Source organism: Acinonyx jubatus, chromosome B2, assembly GCF_027475565.1.
Source record: "Acinonyx jubatus isolate Ajub_Pintada_27869175 chromosome B2, VMU_Ajub_asm_v1.0, whole genome shotgun sequence".
Lineage (NCBI taxonomy): Eukaryota > Metazoa > Chordata > Mammalia > Carnivora > Felidae > Acinonyx > Acinonyx jubatus.
Window position 1 is genome coordinate 45,372,517 of NC_069385.1, and position 24,253 is coordinate 45,396,769.

The 24,253-nt window shown below is 40.7% G+C and overlaps 1 protein-coding gene across 1 annotated transcript in view; it reads right to left on the reverse strand.

Moving 5' to 3' along the window:
* Positions 1 to 19,949, reverse strand: part of NUS1 (NUS1 dehydrodolichyl diphosphate synthase subunit) — a 31,631-nt gene extending 11,682 nt beyond the window's left edge. The window contains exons 1-3 of the mRNA XM_015064675.3: positions 19,402 to 19,949; positions 2,754 to 2,879; positions 1,692 to 1,841 (exon numbers count right to left, since the gene is read on the reverse strand). Of these exons, the coding sequence (XP_014920161.2) occupies positions 1,692 to 1,841; positions 2,754 to 2,879; positions 19,402 to 19,816 (691 nt within the window). The 5' untranslated portion in view covers positions 19,817 to 19,949. The remainder of the gene's footprint in view (positions 1 to 1,691; positions 1,842 to 2,753; positions 2,880 to 19,401) is intronic.
* Between the last annotated feature and the right edge of the window lie 4,304 nt (positions 19,950 to 24,253).

A 24,253-nucleotide genomic window follows, 5' to 3' on the forward strand; every position in this document is an offset into this window, starting at 1 on the left:
AAACAAGAATGGAGAGTCAAGACAAAAAAAAAAATGCATGATTAATAAGTAAGGTAAATGGAGACCCTATTTGAATGAACAAAAAATGTATGTCTGAAATTGCATAGCTATAGAAGCTATTAATGGACATAAACTTGTTAGAAGCACTGCCTTTCTTCAAAAGATCAAGGATGGGGTGCCTGGGTGGCTCAGTTGGTTAAGCATCTGACTCTTGATTTTGGCTCAGGTCATGATGTACGAGTCCTGAAATCGAACCCCGCATCAGGCTCTGTGCTGGGCAAGCAGCCTACTTACAAGCCTCCCCCCAACCCATCTCTCCTACCCTTCTGCCCACTCCCAAACAAAAGAAAATAACCCAAAAAACAAAAAAACAAAAGGATCAAGGATAATGCCAGTAAGCAGACACTAAAAATAAAGTGACGAATGCTAGTAAGATTATATTCTTGGGACTGCCTCCTAAATAGCTGTTAAATTCAAACTTAACAGATAGTTCAAACTAAAAAGAAACAGTAAGAGGAGTGCGGTATTATAATAAAAAAAATATGTGTTTGGTCTCTGTCCAGGTTCCAAGCACAGAGCTCCTAAAATCCTTGGAATTTCCTGAATGATAGGAGTGAGAGGAGTATCTTGTGTTATTCGTAATAAGCCCCCTTCCACCACAGCTGAGTTTCTGTTAATGGTGACTCTGGGCAGGCCTCTGGATAGCTTTAGGATGGGAGCTAGTTGCTGGGGAAACCAGTCATGTGACTAGAGGGCTGCAACTTCCGGCCCTACCTTTCAACCTGCAGGTAGGGGAGAAGAGCTGGAGACTGAGTTCAATCCCTAATAGTCAATGATTTCATCAATCATGCTAACATAAAGGAACTTCCACAAAATCCCCTAAATGACAGCGTTCCAAAAGCTTCCAGGTTGGTGAGTGCACTGAGGTGCTGAGAGGGTGATGAGCCCAGAGAGGTCACGGAAGATGACTGCATCCCCTGGCGATACCTGGCCCCGTATGCCTCTTACGCTGGACGGCTCCTGAGTTGTGTCCTTTATAATCAACTGGTAAACATAAAGTTTAGTCAAGTTCCTTCCTGAGTTCTGGGAGCCATTCTAGCAAATTAGCAAACCTTAGGGGAGAGTCATAGGAACCCCCTAGTTATAGGTAGTTGATCAGGTGGCCTGTACAGATGGCATGCACAGGCAGCCTGAAAACCGCAACTGGCATCTGAAGTGGGGGCCGTTTTGTGTGACTGAGCCCTTCAACCTAGAGTCAAACACTATCTCTGAGTGGTTAGTGTCAGAAGTGAATTGAATTGCTGGACGCCCATGTGGTGTCTGGAGAATTGGAAAACTTACGGTGTAGGAAAACATCCCACAGGAAGGCTGACAAGCAGAAGTCCGATATTCAAGAACACTCATCAGCCCCCCGCAAAATCCTCTTATATCCTCTCCTTTACCAGTAAGTCCTCTTGCAAGTGAGCTGACTACAGAGCTGACTACAAATCTCATTATCTCAAAATCATTTTCAACATGTGGGGCTTCAAAATTTCAGAAACATTACAAGTGTAATAACAACAACAACAACAAAATCAGGCTTTATAGTGCAAAAGGAACCCAGATGCTCTCCTTCATAGTGTACCCTCGTAAACCACGTACAGTTGTAGGACACAACTGAAAACATATATATTTGTCTATATATGACTTACTAAGTAAACTGCCAAACATATCTACATCCAAATCTGTGGATCTCTTTTGCTGCTGGGCTACTAACTGGCAAAAGTCCTGAGCAGCTCTCACAATATCTGCTTTTCCATCTTCTGGGGAGAGCACCTTCACTGCCGATTGGCAATTTAAAACTGAAAGAAAAAACAAACAAGTTATTAAAAAAAAAAATCCTGTTCCAGACAAATTTCAAAATCTGTTTCAAGAAATATTAAGTTCAGACTAAAATAAAAGTATAGTTCTTATAGTAAACATGGATCATTTAAGTCCTTCAAATTGAACATCAAAACATACTTATCTACTCTCCTCTGAAAGGACCCACACATCACATTTGTGTGTATATATATATAGTACCTTCCTCTCAAAGTACTCAAAGACCTTGTATCTCTGAATAAATCCTCTAGAAAATAGGAATCATACGCTAGTTTACAATTTTCACTCACCTAAAATGCCATCTACAATCATAGTACAGTTAGCAGTAACACAAAAGATAAAAATGAAGAATATAGGGGAAAAAATGTGTTTCAATGAAACAGGCACTGTCTACCTTATCAGAATCTGATTCTGTGGGAGCTATTTTATAATTGACAGGATTCTAGGTACCTGACAGGAATGCCAAATTCTTGTCTATAGACAAGAATGCAAATTCTTTCTTGTCTGGTAGAGGTTCAATTATCTTCCCTCTAACCCAAAAGAAAAACCAGTTTTGCCTCCATTTACACATTCATTGCAATATTACTTACCTGTAAGTGTGTCCATCCTTTGGACTCTCTTTGAACTGGTTACAAAATCTGCCTGGTTCCTGGTTATTCATTAGTTAAATAAAATCTTTAACATGTGTGTATTTTTAATATCTATGAAAGTCACGATTTTATCTTTTTCTGAAAATTCTTTGAAGAAGATGAAGAAAGAAAAGTCTAAATCTGATGATAAAAGAAGCGTGACAATAAAGACTAACAGCGCAAAATGAATGAGTGACAGGACCTGCCTTGAAACACAAAATACATCTGTGTAAGTTAGATACTCAGTTTGCTACTCACACTTACCTTGATCATCTTTGTCATTACTATTCGCAAACTCTGGTGAATATTTGGAACAATCTAAACCCAGAAGTTCCTGCTGTTGTTTTAAAATTTCATCCATTAATCTGGAATTATTTCTTTTGAAAATACCTTAAAAAGAAAAAAAGCAAGTAAATCCCAACTAGGTTAATTTATCCTCTTCAACAATTAATGGATGTTTGCTGTGAAAACATCACTGCACCCAAAACTGAACAAACTCCACATGAAGCATTGCTGACTATGCCTCAACCGGAGTCTAAAAGAAAAACAAAACAAAACTCTGTTAACATAAGAGTCTGGAGTCAGGCTAAAATAAAAAAAAAATAAAAAAAATAAAAAAAAAAAAGGATAGAGGTGACTACTTGGAGCCAATATGAGTATGATGAAAAATTTACACCTAGAAGGAAATTTTAAGCTATCTTTTACTTGAAATTTTCATTTACAGATTAAGAAACTGGGACCCAGAGTCCTTAAGAGACTTGTTCAAGAATCTGTAACTGTGGCAGTGGCCCAGAGCCCTTATCTTGTGGACTCCCAGTCTGATGCACTTTCCTTGCAGACCCATTACACGCATTCAATATTACTTCTATTTGATTCGTTGTTTTATTTATTTTTTATTTTTTTAATGTTTATTTATTTTTGAGAGACAGAGAGAGACAGCATGAGCTGTCAGCAAAGAGCCTGACTGGGGCTCAAACTCATGAGCCGTAAGATCATGAGCCGAAATCGGACGCTCAACCGACTGAGCCACCCAGGCGCCCCAATTCGTTGTTTTAATGGTAAGAGGAACTATTAAGAATTATGTAGGGACGCCTGGGTGGCTCAGTCGGTTGAGCATCTGACTTCGATTCAAGTCATGATCTCACGGTTCTTGAGTTCAAGCCCCGCGTCGGGCTCTGTGCTGACAGTTCAGAGCCTGGAGCCTGCTTTGGATTCTGTGTCCCCCCCCTCTCTCTCTGCCCCTCGCCCGCTCATGCTCTCTCTCTCAAAAATAAACATTAAAAAAATTTTTTAAAAAGAGAATTATGTAGAAAATAGAGAGAATACACAAAAGTAACAAAATCAAAATTTAGTAAATTCCAGCAAAGCATGGAAATACACTACCTAAAACTGTTTTTGATCCTTCAACCATGCACAAAAAAAGCTAAAACTTTTAATGACTATTATGTCATTGAAAAAGATGAAGTAACTATGTGGCATAAATTTAACATGAAACTAATGAAGAGAGTTCTAACTAAAAACAAGTGACAACTATTTAGCTATTTTCAGAGGGGCAGCTTTTTTACTGGTCATTGCCTTTTCGATCTTTACCAAGTGTTCCTACTCTGTACTCTCAGTCAGATCTGACTTTAAAGTACTTCAAAGATTAACTGGGAAAGAGAATATAGTTAAAAATATATAAAATAACACAATCTGGTGAATATGCTGTATACACATTACGTTGCTAGTCCATGTGTAATAGCAGTTCAAAGGTTAAAAAAAAATTCTCCTTTGGTAGGGAAAGCTTTGTAAAATAAGCAAGACTTGAGCTGAGCTTTCGAAAGTTAGAAAACTGAGCTTCAACCTTAGAAAGTTAAAGACGATGGAGAGGATATTTAGTTTGGGAAAATGTTTAAGAAAAAAACACTGAATACTCAAAAGACAGACAAATGTTGCTGGTGCAAAGGATTTGAGAAAAGGGGACAGACCTAATTTTCATTTCATGTTGCCTACCAAGTGGGTAACCAACAATTTCTAAGCCATGTGGGAAGGTGGAAATTTATAACTTTAGGAAAACTAACCTGGCAACGGTATAGAGAAGGTCAGGCAGCAGAATACTGCAATAGTCCATTCGTAATTTGATGAAACAATGGAAGGAGTTCATTACAAAAGAACTGAGAGAATGAAAACCATGACTTAATGAAAGGTGAACAGAGAAAATTCCATGGCATTAATCCTAGCTAAAAGAAAATAATAACTTTTGTTTAAAGTGTGGAATTTCTAGCAGAGAACTGGTTTGAAGGAAAACATAAGCTTAAGTTTTAGACACCTGATGATAGAATATTTGGGCAGGGGTACTGAAAAAGTGATTAAGACACATGAAGCAAGGACATTCAAAAAAGGTCATATAGGGACGCCTGGGTGGCTCAGTCCATAGAGCATCAAACTCTTGATCTCATGGTCATGAGTTCAAGCCCCACACTGGGTGTGGAGCGTACTTAAACAAAAAAACAAAAAACCAAAAGAGGTGATATAAGCACTATATGGGTAGAGATCTTAACTGTGTTTGCTCACCAGGGTCTAGCACAGTGCCTGGCACAGAACAGACACTCAGCAAATAAATGTCTGCCGAAACAAGGCAACAGTCAGAGACTGAGTAGGGGACTTAAAAAGACCTCTTTAGGGTAAGTGACATTTCATCCAGCCCATGGAGAATTAGGAGAATTCTACAGGGGTAAGGCTGGGAAGGTAACATAACAAAAGATGGGGATACAGACACACATTTGGGAGTCACCATCCTTAAGGTGAAGCCAAACAGACACACAAGAAGTGAAAAATAAGATCTGCAAAGGTAAAGAAGCATACGTGAAGAAGAGCAGGGGGCTAAGGCTGTGGCACCTTATGAAAGCCCACAGTCATAAGACCAAAAGCTAGGAAGTATAAAAGTGAACACTGTGTAGTACCCATATGCAAAGCAACAAAAAATACATAGTCCCAAAGACAAACAAAAATTTTAAAGGAAGGTAATTAATATCAGAAGCTATTGGAAAAACAATGTTGAGGACAGCAATACTTGTGCAACAATACAGATGTGTAGGATATTAACATTATGTTCAAGTCAGTCATAAAATTCACATGTATGACACAAAAGCATGTACTATAAGACAGCTACATGATACAGGCTTATTAATGTTACAAGACTTCCAGTTGTTTATGCAAGTAAAAAATAAAAAATGATTTAGACCACACTTTGGTCTATATCATAGACATAAATCATGGAAGGCATGCAAATGCAAGCTGGTGCAGCCACTCTGGAAAACAGGATGGAGGTTCCTCAAAAAACTAGATAGAACTAGAACTAACCTACAACCCAGCAATTGCACTACTAGGCATTTATCCAAGGGATACAGGTATGCTGTTTCGAAGGAACACATGCACCCTAATGTTTACAGCAGCACTATCAACAATAGCCAAAGTATGGAAAAAGCTCAAATGTCCATGGATGGATGAATGGATAAAGAAGATACGGGGTGTGTGTGTGTGTGTGTGTGTGTATACACACATACACTGGAGTATTACTTGGCAATGAGAAAGAATGAAATCTTGCCATTTGCAACTACGTGGATGGAACTGGAGGGTATTATGCTAAGCAAAATCAGTCAGTCAAAGAAAGACAAATATCATATGACTTCACTCATATGAGGACATTAAGTGACAAAACAGATGAACTTAAGGGAAACAAAAATAATATAAAAACAGGGAGGGGGACAAAACATAAGAGACTCATAAATATGGAGAACAAACAGAGGGTTACTGGAAGGGGTGTGGGAGGGGGGATGGGCTAAATGGGTAAGGGGCATTAAGGAATCTACTCCTGAAATCATTGTTGTACTATATGTTAACTAATTTGGATGTAAATTCAAAAAATAAAATAAAATAAAATAAAATAAAATAAAATAAAATAAAATAAAATAAAATAATAAATTACGGAAGGCATATGAATTTCAAAAACAATGTAAAATCTCCACAACACTGCTAGAACATATGAACTTACTAGAATGTAGATTTATTCATTTTAATAGTAACCCACCACTAGGAACCCTTGCTTTTGTCTATTTACAGGACACTGATCCCTTCCTTCAATACTCCAAAGACCTATGCTTCAGTGCTCACTAATTCACTCATCTCTGCCTTAGCTTCCAGATTAAAATAGAAACACATTTCAGGAACTCTTGCTCTCTCCAAATCAATGGATGACATTCTTTGTCACCAAAATGGTCACTACCTCTTTTCAATCTGTATCCTTTCCTTCTCAATCTTTCTGAAGTGTTACCATTAATGACCAAGCTGCTCCATTCTCAAAATTCCATCCTTACGCCACAACTTGTCTAAACTCCCTTTCTTGGTTCTACTCCCAGCCTGCGCCTTGAATGGCCCCTTCTCCCTTTGCACTGAATCCTTTCCCTCTTCCCACTTCTAACTGGAAGATTACTCTGAGAGTTGCTATCTCAGCCTTCTCCTTCTGTCCATGTGCTCCTCTTTCTCTGAGTCTAGTCACTCATGGGACTTTAAAACCACTCAGGGCCAGGACAAGGGTGAGATAAGCGAAGCAAAACTTAAGTTGGCATCAAAAAACTCTAAGATAAAGAATAACGCATTATCTTCAACAACTTAATGCAAAAACATCCCATGATGAACAAAACATTAAAATTTTAAGTAAAAAACAAGGATCAGCATTTAATAATTCCAGTTCAGGGGCGCCTGGGTGGCTCAGTTGGTTAAGCCTTCTACTTCAGTTCAGGTCATGATCTCATGGTTCGTGAGTTCCAGCCCCGCTTCTGTGCTGACTGCTGGAGACTGCTTCGGATTCTGTCTTCCTCTCTCTCTGCCCCTCCACTGCTCATGCTGTGTCTCTTCCTCTCTCAAAAATAAATAAACATTAAAAAAAAAAAGAAAATTCCAGTTCATTGTACCCAGAAGTTCTGTAAGCATCTGAAACATACCTAAAACATAGCAGCTGATCTCTTAAAGCTAGTTCTCAGGGAGCCTGAGTGGCTCAGTCGATTAAGTGTCCGACTTCGGCTCAGATCATGATCTCACAGTTCATGAATTCGAACCCCAGCTCTGGTCTCGCGCTGACAATGCAGAGCTTGCCTGCGATTCTCTCTCTCTCCCTCTCTCTCTGCCCCTCCCCTGCTCATACTGTCTCTCTCCCTCTCTCAAAGTAACAAATAAACTTAAAAATTTTTTTCAAATAAAACTAGCTCTCAAACACTTATATCAAGTTTTTTTTTTTTTTAATTTTCTTAAATGTTTATTTTTGAGAGAGACACAGAGCTCGAGCAGGGGAAGGGCAGAAAGAGAGGGAGACACAGAATCAGAAACAGGCTCCAGGCTGAGCTATCAGCACAGAGCCTGACGCAGGGCTCAAACCCATGAACTGTGAGATCAAGACCTGAACCAAACTCAGATGCTTAACCGACTGAGCCACCCAGGTACCCCTATATCAAGTTAAAAAAAAAAAAAATGGAGCAGTACCATAACTGTAAAATTTACATGCACTTAGGAACCAAGCTTGGAAGGGAATAGGCTATATGACAACAGTGAATGTATAAGGGTGATAGGACAACAGGGGATTTAAAATGGTAATTGAGGTAAAACTATACGATTAAAAAGAAAAAAAACACCAACCTTTTTTGTTGTTTCAGTTCCTTTTTTTTTTTTAAGTTTATTTTTGAGAGAGAGAGAGAGAGAGAGAGAGAGAGTTTATGTGTGCATGCAAGTGGGGAAGGAGCAGAGAGAGAAGGGGACAAGGGATCTGAAGCAGGCTCTGTGCTAACAGCAGAGAGCCCAATGCAGGGCTCAAATCCAGGAACCATGAAATCATGACCTGAGCTGAAGTCAGGCACTTAACCAATTGAGCCACCCAGTTGCCCCGTGTTGTTCTATTTCTAATAAAGGCATCACTACCTGCCCAGTCACCCAAACATCTTCTCTACTCTAGTATTTTCACTACCACTTCCAATGCCCTATTAACATGCTAAACCCATATACTAATCTACAGCAATATTTCCCCTATCCATTTCCATTTGTCCATTGTCCCCAACTGTTTCAAGTTTTTCTTTTTCATTAAAATATTACAATCACATGATCTTCCAATGGGTCTTCTTGCCCCTTCTAGCATGTATCACTAGATTGACAACCAGATTAATCTTTGGGTTCATCTTTAATCCTGACATATTCCAATTTAGGATCTCCAATAGCTCCCAAAATGCTTAATATACTAAGAACAAACTGCTCAGATCAGCATTAAGATTCCAGCCTACGCTTCCACACTTGGTGGGTGGAAATAATGTTTATGAAACAAATGAATTTATTTCTCTGTAGTACTCTGTCCCCAGCAAATTAGAACTGTCATATATTCCCCTCAAAACATATGACATAAGCCCAACCTCCATCCTTTATGTTACCTCCCCAGCCCCACACCTACAAACTCTTCCCAGGCCAGCTAAAATGTCACTTACTCTTAAGAGACTCTTCCCAATCCCCCAGCCAGATATGCCCCTTTCCTCCTCTGACTCACCCTTACCTCCTCCAAATTTTGTTCAAACTCCATAATAAACGAGATTCTACTTTGTACCATAATTACAGCTTAATCCCCCTACTGAACTGTAGTCTTCCTTGTGAACTTGTGGCTTACTCATTTCTTTTCCCCTAAGGTACCTTCCACATAGCAGGAGTTCAATGTTTATTTAATAAACTGAATTAATCAGTGCACAAAGTCCCACCTAACAACAAAACCTAAATGGATAGGTCACTAAGTGGAATTTTTAAGAAGTTTCCAGGAACCTCTCACAATAAAAACAGGCACTTCCTCATTGCATACAGGCAGAAATTCTGTTAAAAAGGAAGAATACACAGAGCCACAGTTACAAAGTATCTTTCATAAAGAAGTTCATAAATTTATTTTAAACACAACCTTTGTCTCAGCTAATTTGGATGGAGAAATTAAATGCACAAGTATAGTTTCTGAGAAGTGTATAGATAAAACAGAGTATCAGCAAGATGATTCCTGATCACTTACAGGTTGCCCCTTCCAGAAATCTGATTATATGCTATGCTGCCTATCTCACTTACCCATAGGCAATACTATCAGCTTAAAATTTTCTTCAGGATTCAAAGTCTACACATACATACTTCTCATGATACACAAGAAATGCAGAAAGATATGAGTGCCTTTGTCTATGATAGGCAATTCCTCCACTAATATCATAGTATGGTATTAGGCAAGTATTCATACTTGCAGAGCTCTTTTTCTCATATCACACTTCATCTTGTTTGCCTTCACAGAATCTAAACTAACGCCAAAATGGTGTAATAAGAGAAACTATGACAAAAGTCATTTTATGCAAAAGGAAGTTGAGACTACATTCGCCCAGAAATAACTGACCTAAGGGAAAAACATTTGTGAATACATTTTTCAGAAAATCGTAATTTACAGAATTATACAGTAATAAGCTGAAATAATTATTTTAAACCATCCTTTCACAGATGAGGAAAGAGACCCAAAAAGGTCAAGCAACTGTCCTTGGCCAAGAGTCTAAGATTTTGGCCTGGAATCCAGGTCTCCTGGATTCTAATTATTCAGTTCAGTAACTATTTCTAACATTGATAAACCAATGATGCTAAACCCACTTTACTAATACACCCATTAAATTCTGAAACCCCTCCCTAAAAGTTGAACTCTATTAAATATATAAAACTGGCCTTTTTACAAATAAGCAGTATCTTAGGAAAAAACTAGAACTAGAACTCTTTTTTAAAAGACTCTTAAGGAGGTTTCAGAGGGCTGACAGTTATTTGAATTAAGAAAAAATAAGTTTGGGGTGCCTGGGTGGCTCAGTCAGTTAAGTGTCCAACTTCAGCTCAGGCCATGATCTCACATTTGTGAGTTTGAGCCCCGTGTCGGGCTCTGTGCTGACAGCTCAGAGCCTGGATCTTGCCTAGGATTCTGTGTCTCCCTCTCTCTCTGCCCTTCCCCTGCTCATGCGCGCGCTCTCTCTCTCTCTCTCAAAAACAAATAAACATTAAAAGTTTTATTAAAAGAAAAAAGAAAACATAAGATTTTGCAATAATGATTTCAAGAATTTTATATTTTGTTGCTCTACAACTATACCTCATGTATTCTCAATTTCCTAAGTGTAAACTGTATGTGTGTGTGTATATATACATAATATATATAAGAGAACTATCTTTTAAAACACGCACATGCACACACACACAAACATCTACAATTTCCATAAAAAAATAAATAAAATATTATGCCAGAAAAATTGGACCTCAGAAAGACTACAATGTTTTTAGTATTTCTTGACAAACATTAGCTACACACTTTTGGGGCCAAATGTAAACTTCTCATATTCTAAGAAATATCTATTTTGAATTCTAGTATTAAAAACTACTTAAGACGCTCAACATTTAGACAATAAGGTAACCATTCATCCTAAACTGAATATTCCCTAACCTCATCACCATAACACTTCCAGTTTTTAGTGTTTCCTAGTCTTTGTTCCCACCCATGTATAATACTGGCCTATATGATTATGCAATTTTATATCCTGCTTTTTTCATTTATATAACATGTATTCTGCCTTGGTGCTAATCTCATGATTATTATAACAATTGCATTATTTAACAGAAAAGCCTTTGCTGATTTGTTCCAGCTCTCAAAATATAAAAATCAATACTTCCAGGACTAAGATTACTACTAGAGCTATTGCATATTCTCTCAGCATTTAGGTTTTCATCATATTCAAGGAAAATAAAATATATTGCCAATATAATTGGTGAACATAGAAATTAAGTGGAATGAAGGGCATCATATGAGGCCAGGCAAAGGGGTAATACAAAGGGGTCTGTGGGCCTTGGTAATGAGCTGAGAAAACATTCCAAGTACAACAGGAAGCCATTGGAAGGTTTTACTCAGAGCTTAAATGACGTTATCAAGAAAGATCACTTTGCTGGTGAGTAAAGAATGGATTATACAGGGGCCAGAATATAAACGAAGACCAATCAGGTGGCTACAGCAATAATCCAGGTGAAAGATAATGATAACTCAAACTGAGGTGGCTACAACGAAAAACCAAAACAAGTATCCAATTTGGAACATATTCTAGAAGTAGGGCCAGGGAGGCCTGTTGGTAGATTATAGGTGGAATGTAATGTAAGAGACTCACAGAAGACATCTAAGTTTTTAGCTTGAGCACTTACTAGTATGTTTTAAGATGGGAAAAACTGTGAGAGAGGTCTGAGGGGAGTGAAATTCGAGACATGGTTTGGACATGTTAAGTACCTGAGATGCCTAATAAAAGTAAACCTGTTAGGCAGTGAATTAGATATAGGAATCTGGAATTATGGGAGAGATAAGGACTGGAGATACAAATCTGGGTATGAGCATTTAAAGGACTTTTAAAATGATAAGGTTAGAGAAATCATCTGGGACAGGGGTCAGCAAACTACTGCTATGGGAACACAGCCACACCCATTCTTTTATGGCTGCTTTTTGGCCTCATTGGCAGAGTTGAGTAGTTTTCACAGGAACCCATAACCCACTAACCTAAAATATTTACTAGCTGGCCCTTTAAGAAAAAGTTGTTGACCCTTGACCTAGGAGATAGCAAGAACAACAGAAGGACAAAGGCATATATGCAGCACAATACTACTCTAGGACACCCCAACATTTAGAAGTGAAAAAAATGAGAAGCCAGAGGCTCAGAAGGAACACATATCAAGACAGGAAGAAATCCAAGCATACGTATGTTTCAAAGAGAGTCGAATTAAGCATGCTCTATCCACCCATTCGATTATATGCTATATTCAGGTACCTTACTGGAGTCCTTTGAAATCTTTACTATACCAATCGAAATGACATTTTAGAATTATAGGTTTCAATATAGTCTACTCTTTCACTCAACTCATGCACACATTAACTGGCTAATACACCCATGACATACATACTTTTTTCAAATTCAGGAAACCAAGTAAGAAGTTTAATTAGACAAATATTCAGTCAGCAAATCTTATCTCTATTCCTTAAATCCTGCTTCTTCTAAAATTTATGTGAAATGAATAATCAATTCCATAAAATGAGACTTTTAAAGCACATATTTAACATATTTTCTTTTAAATATGAAATTACAGGGCATTAGGTGGCTCAGTCAGTTGAGCATCCGACTTCAGCTCGGGTCATGATCTTGTGGTTCGTGAGTTCGAGCCCCATATCAGGCTTTGTGCTGACAGCTGAGAGCCTGGAGCCTGCTCCAGATTCTGTGTCTCCTTCTCTCTCTGCCTCTCCCCGCCCCCCCCCCCCCAAAACACACAAACATTAAAAAAAATTAACTGAAATTAGAATTTTTACCATGGTTATTCCCTCCTTTCTACAGAAACAGACTTTAAGATACAACTAACATCAAGTATTTATAAGGATACAGGAAGGGAAGACAGAAAAGTGAGATAAACACTAAAACAATCTCTCCTAGTTATAAAGCATCTCATCAGCTATGGAATTAATGTAATACTTCTTTAAAAATAAGTGCCTGTCCTTCAAAATGGCCTACCTTTTTTCCTTTTAAACTAGACACTTAAGTAAGTTACCTAGTGGCTACCTTCATTTAATTTCTCTAACAATCCATTTACAAAACTATCAGAGGCAATCTTCAGAGAAGAAAATATAATACTTATGGAGCAATTATTTAAAATTAAAAAAAAAACTACCATTAAAATTTTATATGACTAAAGCAGTCCTAAAAAAAACAAATCTTATACACCATTAAACAGTTTTATTTCAAGAGAGAGCCCCAGGATTAGGAATCAGCGTGTTGTAGCAGGGAAGGTATGTGTGTGATGGCGGCACAGCATAATGGAACGAGTGTTGTGTTTCAAGTCCCAGCTCTTCAGCAGGATAGGTGTGTAAAATTAACAAGCCATGTGGCCTCTCTCAGCCCCTGGGTACACATTTTAAAAATGAGAGTATCTTCACAGACTCTGCTCACCTGACAAAGAAACAGTTCAGTACAGAGCAGGAGTACCATGATATTACATTTAGTTGATTAAAAAAGTGTCCTATGGGGCCGCCTGGGTGGCTCAGTAGGTTGGGCGTCCAACTTTGGCTCAGGTCATGATCTCGCGGTTTGTGGGTTCAAGCCCCGCGTCAGGCTCTGTGCTGACAGTTCGGAGACTGGAGCCTGCTTCTGATTCTATTTCCCTCTCTTTCTGCCCCTCCCCTATTTGTGCTCTGTCTCTTTCTCTCTCTCTCAAAAAATGAAAAAATTTTTTAAAAATTTTAAAAACATAATAAAAAAAGCGTCCTATCAGTCACAGGATGAACGTTTATATTAGTGGTAGGAAGAAAATTCTATTTGCCTTCATATTATGTTACAAATCATTTCTATCACCTGTAGATAAGTACCACTTTACCGAGGCTTTCAGATGACCTAACATAATTAGGAACAGTACTAAAAGTGACTATGGTAGTCCCATTCTCTTAGGAGTGTAAGTCAGTATAGCAAAATGGTTAAGTATAAAAGCTTTGGAATAAGATTTAGTTCAAATTCTAGACCTGTTCCTTACCAGATATAGGTTCTTAGCTTTCTCAGTCTCAGTTTCTTGATTTGTAAAACTGCTAAGGGTTTAACGGACTTCTTTGCACAGAAAGAATTCAACAAAGACTAATTATTCCTATTAAGTAAAGGTTTATTTTCATAAATAGATCCAGTACTATGGTTAACCAGAAGGGTACTCAAGAGAAGGTCATTTCAAAAGTTGCCAAAAGCAGAATAAAGCTTTTCAAAGTCAGCAAAACTGGGGATGGAATAATAAGTCAAGAGGTTACCTAGGAAGTAACAGAACGGACGTTATAAGAATTGATGATAGCCTTTTGACAGGTAGCTAACTCTCTGGCACAAAATGAAGACGACGTTCCAGGATGCTAGGATATATATGAAATTATGTACAAGATGTGAACTACACAAAGGTGAAGATTAGGAACAGATGTCGCCTTCCATGAGTTTCCACATGAGGGAAGACAAGTAGCCTAGTTTGTACTGCTCATTGTGTCAACATGTAATCACAGTACAAGTGGATTTTCAACCCTCCTTCCAACTCTGTATTTCAACATAAAGAGAACAAGAAGTATTTAGTAAGACCATGCTTCCCAACAGCATCTCCGTCAGTGTGCCAAATATGTAACTAGGGGAAACTATGTTCATTTCCTTCCATTATTCTAAGGTTCCTGGGTACTTGTGCTCAGAAACAAATTACACGGAGAACACCAAGCTACCTACACGCTGTAGGAGAAGCAAAGATGAGAAGGATGGACAGTATCTGTGGAGCCTAAATCTAGTAAGAAAATTGAGGCACATATACATGATTACTATTTTAGAAAATCTAAATACCTTTCAAGATGCAAAGTTCTGAGGAGATTCAAGAAAAGAGCAAGATTAGGAATGGAATAGTCAAGAGAGACTACATAAGAGGTGACAGGATAGACTTACAAGGATCAATGACAGCCTTCTGACAGGTAGACAGCCATTTGTCAGGAAAAGGAGAAGAGCCATTCCGGGGAGGGGAACATCAAGTAACCTAAATGTGGATGAGGCAAAAGGTATATAAAATGTGAGAAGTAGGTTAGGGAAGCCGTGAGTACACTGGACAGACATTTTTAATGCCAGTGTGAGAAATCTGTACCCAAAACCAATTTCAGAAGACACCTAGTACACATTTACAAGTACGGAAGTAACACTAGAAAGAGCATCGTGAAAGATTTCTGTTTGCTTGTTGCTGGATCCTCACACGGAAGGCAATGCCTTATCCTAGATCACTCCAATTTATAACGAGCAATACTAAAACCCTACCCAGATTTCCTCATTCATGACAAGGAACATGAAGAATGAATACTTTGAGGCAAGGCAAGCAGCAGAGTATCCCTCAATTTGTGTTAGGGTCAAACTTCAAGGCACAAAGGCAGTATATAGGCAGTTGGGTAAAAAGAGATGCTCAGGTCCCACTCCCCTAATTCAGTCTGATCAGTTAATTGTGTTGAATCTGTAGTTTTTACAAGTGTTCCCAAAAACTCATTCTCAGATGGTCCACAGGCCACATTTTGAAAAATACTGCCCTACAGCAAGGTCCCCAACATGGCACCAATATAACTGGGCCGAAGAACAGGCTTCATCATTGAAGATGAATAATACATACCCAGATAATGTGGAGCCCAGCATACTTCAAGTGAGATCCAGGCCAGCACAACACCCCTAAGGTGGTAAAGTCCCTGAACTCCAGGTTTTGTGCCATCCCAATTATGGTCATTTCTTCAATTATAATCATGTAGACAAATTAGGCGAACCTGTTTACTAGAATTCTGGGCTTAAGAAATCCTGAGAAAACAACTCCAATTTCTAATATGTGAAAGAATTACTGGCAGAAATTATTACAATCAAGAAATATGGCAGGTAAATGAAAATAAAAAGTTCAGTTTGCTGGCAGTCAAACCAAAGTAAATATCAAGGGGTTTTTTAAGTCCAAGAATAAAATATAATCTAGATTCAATTATAATTAATTAGAATGAATACTTACTTAAACTCAAATTTTTAAGTGACAGGGTACAGGACAGGGAAAGATGTAAGAAGGTACAGTAGCTCGTCTCCGAGATCCCTGTCATCAATCCCCCTGCCTAACCCCCATCCTTCCCACACTTGTCTCCCTTGCACCTTTCTGGATAAGCTATTTTCTCAATGAGAGGTAAAGTCTATTTCACCATTTTCTTGATTTGGGCCAGACCTGTGATGTCTCAAACCAAGAGAGTACAGCAAAAGTAACACTGCATGGTTTCCTAAGCTAAGTCAAAGAAACCGTGTAAGCTTTGGCCTTTGGCTAGGTCTTTGAGAACTTTTTCTGGGAGAAGCCAGCTCTACCATCTGACTACCCTGAGGCCACTATTAATGAGGAAGCCTAAGCCTGTCAGGTAGAAAGACTGTGTGAAGACAGATGACCAACCTGCCCTCATCTATTCCAGCCATTACAAACCAGGTATCAGACTCATGACAAGAAATTTTTACGTCCTGGCCACTATCTGACCACAACCTTATGAGTGACCAACCCCCAAAAACAAATGACCAACTGAACTGAGTCAACATATAAGCTGTTGTTTTAAAACACTATGCCCCGGGGTAAATAACTGGAACAGTCACGGAAACCTTCACCCTACCTCATTTCTCAAGTTTTCTTTATAAGAACTTGCTTATATTTACTGCTCCCCACAGTCCTCAGCACCGTTAAGGCTTGTCTGATAGGAATGCCACCCAAAGGGAATTCCCTAGTCACATACAGAGCAGGGAGGGAGAGAGAACACTGCTGTTCATGCTAATCCAAATTCTACCTACTTTGGCAAAGCCTAGCTCAAGTGTCACCTCCTTCCTTATCAGGGGCATATGGGGGTGACCTTGCTTTGCAGGGATTTTTCTTTCCTTAAATAAAGTCTCTGCCACTCCCTTAGCATCTATATATTGGCTTATATTAATTTTTAGTAGATATCCTTGAGATACTTTAACTTTCTTAAGAAACACAAGTTCTTGTATCCCTTTGTATCTCAGTGCTTTACACCATAAGGTACTCAATAGATGTGGCATTTGTGAATATGTCAATAGGACTTTTTTTAACTTATAAAGAAATGGGTTTAAATGAAAGTTTGTTTGGGAAAACTAAATAAAGCGTAAGTAGCTATACCTCCCCTGAAAAGGACAACTTTTCTCACATATCCACAGGTCGTTTCCTTACCTCTTTCAGGTCAATACTCAAAAGTCAATGAGGCTTTCCTTGCCCACCCTACTTAACGCTGCACCCCACCATTGCCTTTCAACATTCCCATTCCCTGTTTCACTTTTCCTCATTTCACTTATGATCTAATTTACCACTCTTTTACTCTTATATTTGTCAGGCTTCCACTAAAGTGTAAGTTCCATGAGCACAGGGATTTTTGTCTGTTTTGTGCACTATTGTACCCCATGCCCAAACGAATACCTGATAGTTAAGAGACAGCCAACTGTCACCGTTGAATGAATGAATGAACACCAAGAATGGGTACGTCAAAAGTCTCTTATTTCAAACAATGAAATTATCCCCTTAAAAATAATTAAAACTGCTTTTACAGTTGGGCACAAAGTGCACTATGTCAATTCCCTGGAAATAACCTTAAAACTCCTTCAGGTTTTCAGTCAATACCTGGTTAGCTTGACTTCTCCCTGTTCATCAACAATCACTTTTCTTTTAGCAAATATGGCACAAGATATTTCTGGACCATATCAGCAATTCAAGAACAGGAATTATCAGAAGAAGAAAGTGTTGCAATATTACAATCTGTAGGCACAGTCACCAAGTTAAACTATTTAGCTATATACATCTGCATTTCCTACTAGAACGTAAAGGTACTTGCTTTAAAAGAATCACCTGTATATAAGGGATTCACTTATAAGTTAATTCACCCTATTGTTTAATGGCTTTGACTGATTTCCATTTCTGCTTCACTTGTTTCTTTCCCCACACAGTGTTTCTGTTGCATTGGTTTAAGCAAAGACTGGGTTGCTTCCTAACAGTCCTGTATTTCTATTGGTCTGCTCAGTTCTTTGGCAAGTTCCATAAAATGTCAGCCCCTATTAAACTTTACCCTACAGGTTATATCATCAGTTGATAATGACAGACTACTGAGTCACTATATTCCTTGCTGACTGCACGGAAGGTGACAGGTCAGTCAAAGATTACTCTAATACCCTGCAAGAGTTCCTGTCTGACCTTGACGTACCCTTTCGGACAAAACCCTGCACTTACACCTGCCTATGAGACAAAGATTTAAAGGAAAAAAAAAAAATCAAACCATAGCGTCTGTGGAGCATACCAGTAATTTACGTTACTGAACAGAGAAGAAAACATTAGTTTTCTTTCCTTCATACCCATACACCTAAATCATTGTTATCGTCACATCTTTATATCTAAGGAAAGGAAATGACACTACTTTCAGGATCTGACTGAAATCCAAACCTGCCATTTAGAACCTTCCTCAACCTGACCTCCTAGTCATCATTTCAGTCCAAAGGAAAGCCCATTTCCTCTGCATGAACTTCTCAAATTCCTCCAATTCAGAATTTCTCTCCCCCATTCTCATCGTGGTTACTTACTCCCAACACTTCTTGCTATTCACCAACAAGTTACTTATGTACCTACTCCCCTAAACCTGAGAATCCATGGAGTTAAAAGTAAGATTACACGGAATGTGTTTATTAGCACAGTGCTTAAGGTTTGTAGCCACCCAATAAATGGTGAATTCTCGTACTTAACAAATTCCCCATGGTTAAATGCATTCCCTCAATCAAACCTTAAAAAACGGCAATTACTATATCAAGTACTGTGTTAGCCAGTAAGGATCAACGATTGCACACTATCCCAGACCTCTGAAGACACACGTGACTATTTTCATTTTGCCTATCCAGTCTCTCACATACTTTTTGTAAGCCCAGTTCAAACGCTACCTGCCCCCAACCACTCAGCTCATGCGCCTTCACAGACTAGCAATGATTTAAGAGCAGTGCCTTGAATCTCTCTGAAGAAACAGGGTAGTAAAAAACACAAACAACAAAAAAGTTGGGGCGGAGGGCAAATACGTGGAGAAGCGCAGATGTTGGTGTTTGTGTTCAATAAAGCTGATCTCCCTTCCTCGAAAGCGCTAGCACCGTAATTTGCCCTGAAAGGCCGTGGGATGGGGCAACTGGAAGAGCAGGGAGCGCTGCGGTGCGCGGCGCGCCGCGGATACACCTGCCGGATGTGCGGATGTGCGGTACCCCCCGGTCGGAGACGCCCGGGTCCCCCTACCCGCGCCGGACCTCACCTTGGTGGTCGTAGACGCTAATGTAGGAGATGCCCACGGCCATACACCACACCACGAGGCTCGCGATGTCCGTGAAGCTGGGCTCCTGCTCCTCTTCGGTGACCACCAAGCCCATGTGCACTGGCAGCTTCTCCAGGGAACGGCCGTCCGCGCGCCAGCGCAGCCGGGGGTGGGCGGCGGCCGGGCCCGGCCTCCCTCGCGGATGCCGGTGGTGACGGCGGTTCCTGCCGACAGCCGGGGGCTTGCGGAGCGTGAAGCCGAGCGGCGCTAGGACCGCGGCAGAGGCGGCGCGGCAGCAGCGCCGCCAGATCCAGTTCCAGGTGCCGAACCGAACGCGGAGCCAGGAGGTGAGCGTGCGGTGCAGGCAGAGCAGAGCGTGCAGCACCCGCCACACCAACTCATACAGCCCCGTCATACTCCCGTGGCGTCCAGGCGCCCTCTCCTCCCGCCCTCCCACACCCGCGGTGCGACGGCTTCTTATCCAGCCCTGCAGCCGGAGCGGGCCATCACTCCACGTTCCCCCGCCCCCCACGCCTGAACCCCTTTCCACTGCCAACACCTCACCTCGCCCCCGCCGCCATCTTCCTCCTGCCTCGGCAGCCCCGCCCCCACTAGTACATGGACAGTTCTGATTGGTCGATGCGGAACTCTGACGCGACTTCTGAGTCCGAGGATGTGGCCTAACCAGACGCCGCGAAGGAGAGCGCGCTCCTGGGAACTAAGCGGGTTGGGGACCGAGGGCGCCCCCTAGTCGTGTGGAGAACGAGGAACAGACGCCTCCAACCCTTGCCCGCAGGACTCGACAGAAAGGCACTTGTCTTCAAGGTTGGAATGGGCCACCTCAGGCACTCCGCGTCCCTCGAGGCCTTGGGCGTCTTCTACTGCCTGTCTCCTCGCACGGCCCCGCCAGAAACGGTTTCTAAGGGATAAAAGTGGCCCAACTGGATTACATTACATTGCAAACGCCAGAAAGAACCTAGGAACAGAAGGTAGCCCTCAGCAAGTGCTGATGTTGGGGGTCAACGAGGGTCCTGGAAAGGAGGGGTGCGGAGACAGAAGCGTGCGCCTTACGGAGGTCCTGCTCCTGTTCTTTAGTCAAACCTTGTACCTGAGGCTAATTCTTCCCAAAATGTGAATGAGGATCTTTAGGAGTGCTCTTGAAACATAATTCTGCCTATGTCCTCCCCCTCTAAGTGGAATCTTTACTGGCTGTCCATTGCTTAATACAGAAAAGGGGGTTCCGCGGCCTGGCAATCCAGTCAGTTTATTGTTTTGTTCGTTCAGCACGCGATCGCTGACTACCAGCATGACCGACCTGAGTAACCACCTCTCTCTGGTGGAAATTGCCCATGCAGTGACATCATCCCCTTCACACAGGCTCATGTTCCAGCCCATCTGGACCACAAAGTATTCCTCCAGGCCAATTCTGTACCTGCAGGAGTTCTGTACCTTTTTTGCCCCCTTTGCTCTCTTGCCTTCTCCTTAATCCCTGTTTCCCAAGTAGGTGTTGCCTGAGCCCCAACCCATTTCCCAAGCATCATCGTACAGGCCAAGTCCTCAGTGAAAATTCTCTTGATCTAGCCTGAAGTCATTTCTTCCTTGTAAATCTCACCACTGTTTGCAAATTTCATGGCTCTACTTATTACACTTTCCATTTTCATATTCAGTTTACCCTTGAGGAATATAGTGGGTTAGGCTGCCAAAACTCCCCTCCCCTCAGTCAAAAATCCTCGTATAACTTTTGACTCCCCCAAAACCTAACTATTAACAGCATACTGTTGACCAGAAGCCCTACCAGTAGTACAAACACTGGATTAACACATATTTTGTATGTTATATGTATCATATCCCTTATTCTCATTATAAAGCTAGAGAAAATGTTATTAAGAAAATCATAAAGAAGAGAAAATACATTTATCAAAAAAAAATGTATCAAAAAAAAATCCAGTAGGAGTGAACCTGCACAGTTAAACCTGGGTTGTTCAATGTGAATATATATATATATATATATAAATATAGATAAATATTTATATATATATAATATTGCATGTTACATATAGCATGTATAAAATAATTGCATTTTTGTAATGCCTACCTAGTCTTTGTTCTCTCAAGCCCTTTTTCCTCACGGGAAACATCTGTTAACTTCTTGGCCACATACCTTAGTGTTTCAGTCATTGTCACTTTTTGGACTAGTCTCATTGTCCAAGACTCACTTCATTTTATTTATTTATTTTTAAGAGGTGTTTGAGAGTTTTAATGTTCATTTATTTTTGAGAGAGAGAGAGAGAGAGAGACAGAATCCAAAGCAGGCTCCAGGCTCTGAGCTGTCAGTACAGAGCCCGACACGGGGCTCAAACTCACAAGCCGTGAGATCATGACCTGAGATGAAGTGGGACACAACCGACTGAACCATTCAGGCTCCCATCACTTCACTTTATTTTGAAACTGGAGGGACACCTGGGTGGCTCCGCCGGTTAAGCATCCAACTTCAGCTCAGGTCATGATCTCATGATTCGTGAATTCGAGCCTGTTCATGGGTTCAAGCCCCATATCGGACTCTGTGCTGACAGCTCAGAGCCTGCAGCCAGCTTCAGATTCTATGACTTCCTCTCTCTCTGCCCCTCCCCTGCTCATGTTCTGTCTCTCTCTCTCTGTCTCTCAAAAATAAACTTTAAAAAAAGAAACTGGAATCTCATGTCCATGTCAAAGTTTTTCTCCCTTTGGCAGTTCAGCCAGAGGGAGTAAGGGCTAAGCACCAGGCATGCCCTTCACTCCCTTCTACATCTCTCTGGTCCCTTTGTCTGGTGATGGACAAAGAGGGGGGAGAGAGGAAAGGCAGTGACCAGGAAAGCCTGCAGTCTTCTTCCTCACTAGCCATTGCCGTTTATGTGACTACAGGATGCTCTGCTAAGGAAGCTCTTCAGGCACCAGCATCCTTCTGAAATTTGGCTGTGTATTCCAAAGGACAGCCCCCTACACACACACACACACACACACACACACACACACACACACACACGGCTACATTTCTCTGTTCTACTCACCTCTATGCCCCAATGTTTGCCACTTCTGACAAGACTAGAGGCATCAGTCTCATCTCTCCATGGTCAGCTCTCAGGTCTGCAGGCACATGCAGGCTGCAACTTTTGTACTTCCTTGAATTGCAAACTTAAGCAAAGGGGTTCTAGCTCCATTTCTGTCTGACAGTATCCCACCCCCCTCCCCAACATGGAGACCCTGCCTCCTGTCCTCAATTGTTTGTTTTTTTCCTCCAAGAGTAACCGTAGTTAGGGTAACAGGTCTCTTGACTTCAAAATGTTCAGCCTCCTGAAAGGAGATAGGCAAGGGCTCCCCCCTTTTCTTCTTTGCCATCTTTCAGTAGGCTGAGAATGGAAGTGTCAAATTCCAGCTACTTCTCTGCCCTTAGAAGGAGCTGGATTTGGGGGCACCTGGGTGGCTCGGTTGGTTGAGCGTCCGACTCTTGGTTTCGGCTCAGGTCGTGATCTCATTTTTGTGAGTGCGAGCTCTGCGTCTGGCTCTGCACTGCGGTGCAGCGTCTGCTTGGGATTCTCTCTCTCCCTCTTTCTCTGCCCCTCCCCTGCACGCACTGTCTCAGTCTCTCTTAAAATAAATAAACTGAAAAAAATTAAATAAAAAAGTAGGAGGTAGATTTGATGCCTGTTGTTTTCTGCCACAATTCTGGAACAATAGGAAAACATATTATCTTATTATGTATATCCATTCAATCCAAAGCTTAAGGACTTGTCTCTTTTCTAAAGAATTTCTAATTTTGTCACTTGCGAAAAAAAGAAAAGAAGCAATGAATGTGGCACTTTTAGGAATGTTAAGTGTTCATATAAATAAGGTATCATATAAAATTTGAACTTCTTAAGCATAATTCCACCCAAGTTCTACCCAAGTTCTACCAGGGACAGATAAATGCAGAAAGAATTCTACAGCCTCAGAAATATGGTAAGTCTCAAACATTATGGGGACAAGCATGCTGTGATTCCAAGTGTATGACATTTTGATATGTCACCTCGACATCCTCGTTATATCTCAGTCAGGTTCTGATGCTTGCTCTCTCTCTTCAAACTGTTTTTTGGGTTTTTGTTTTTGTTTTTGTTTGCCATTTAGAATGCCTTGTAATTTTTATTTGGTGATTGGACATGATGTACTGGGTGGAAGGAACAGACCTTTAGTAATGTGGTGTCAAGGTGCAGAGGGTGGGAAGCGTTCTGCAATCCTATGATCAGGTCTCAGTCTTTTAGTGAGCCTTGTGCCTCTGGTCTGTGAACTTGCAAGTATTTTTCAGTTCCCTAATCCACCCCCCGTCTTATGTGGGCCAGGATGATGAGACAGGGCTGGCGTTGGGTATTTCCCTTCCCCCTAGATAGGATAAAACCCCAATAATTTAGACTGTGGTAAAAGAGTTTCTCTTGAGAGTACCTCCTGTTAAGAAGAACAGAATGCTCTGGCATCTTTCAAAATGGCTCTTTTTCTCCTCCTGCTGTCAGAAGCATGATATTTTTCCCCCTAATATTCACTGGAGAACCTGGTTGAGTTCCTGAAGGTGAAGCTTACCTAAGTGTGGGGGACCTCCTGTGTCTGCCAGCCCCTCCAAAGCTTTTAATTCTCAGACTTGTCCACTCTGAGCCTCTAGCAATTACCCATCACAGGTCAGATTTTTCTGCCATAGCACAGGTTCCTGCAGAGGCCTCTGCTCAGGGCTTTCTGCTCCTGTGATTCTCTGCATTCACCTGGCTCTCTAATTGGGATCTCACTTTCTCTTATGGATCAAAAAAGAGTTGTTGATTTTCAGTTCATTCAGCTTTTTTATTTGTGGTTG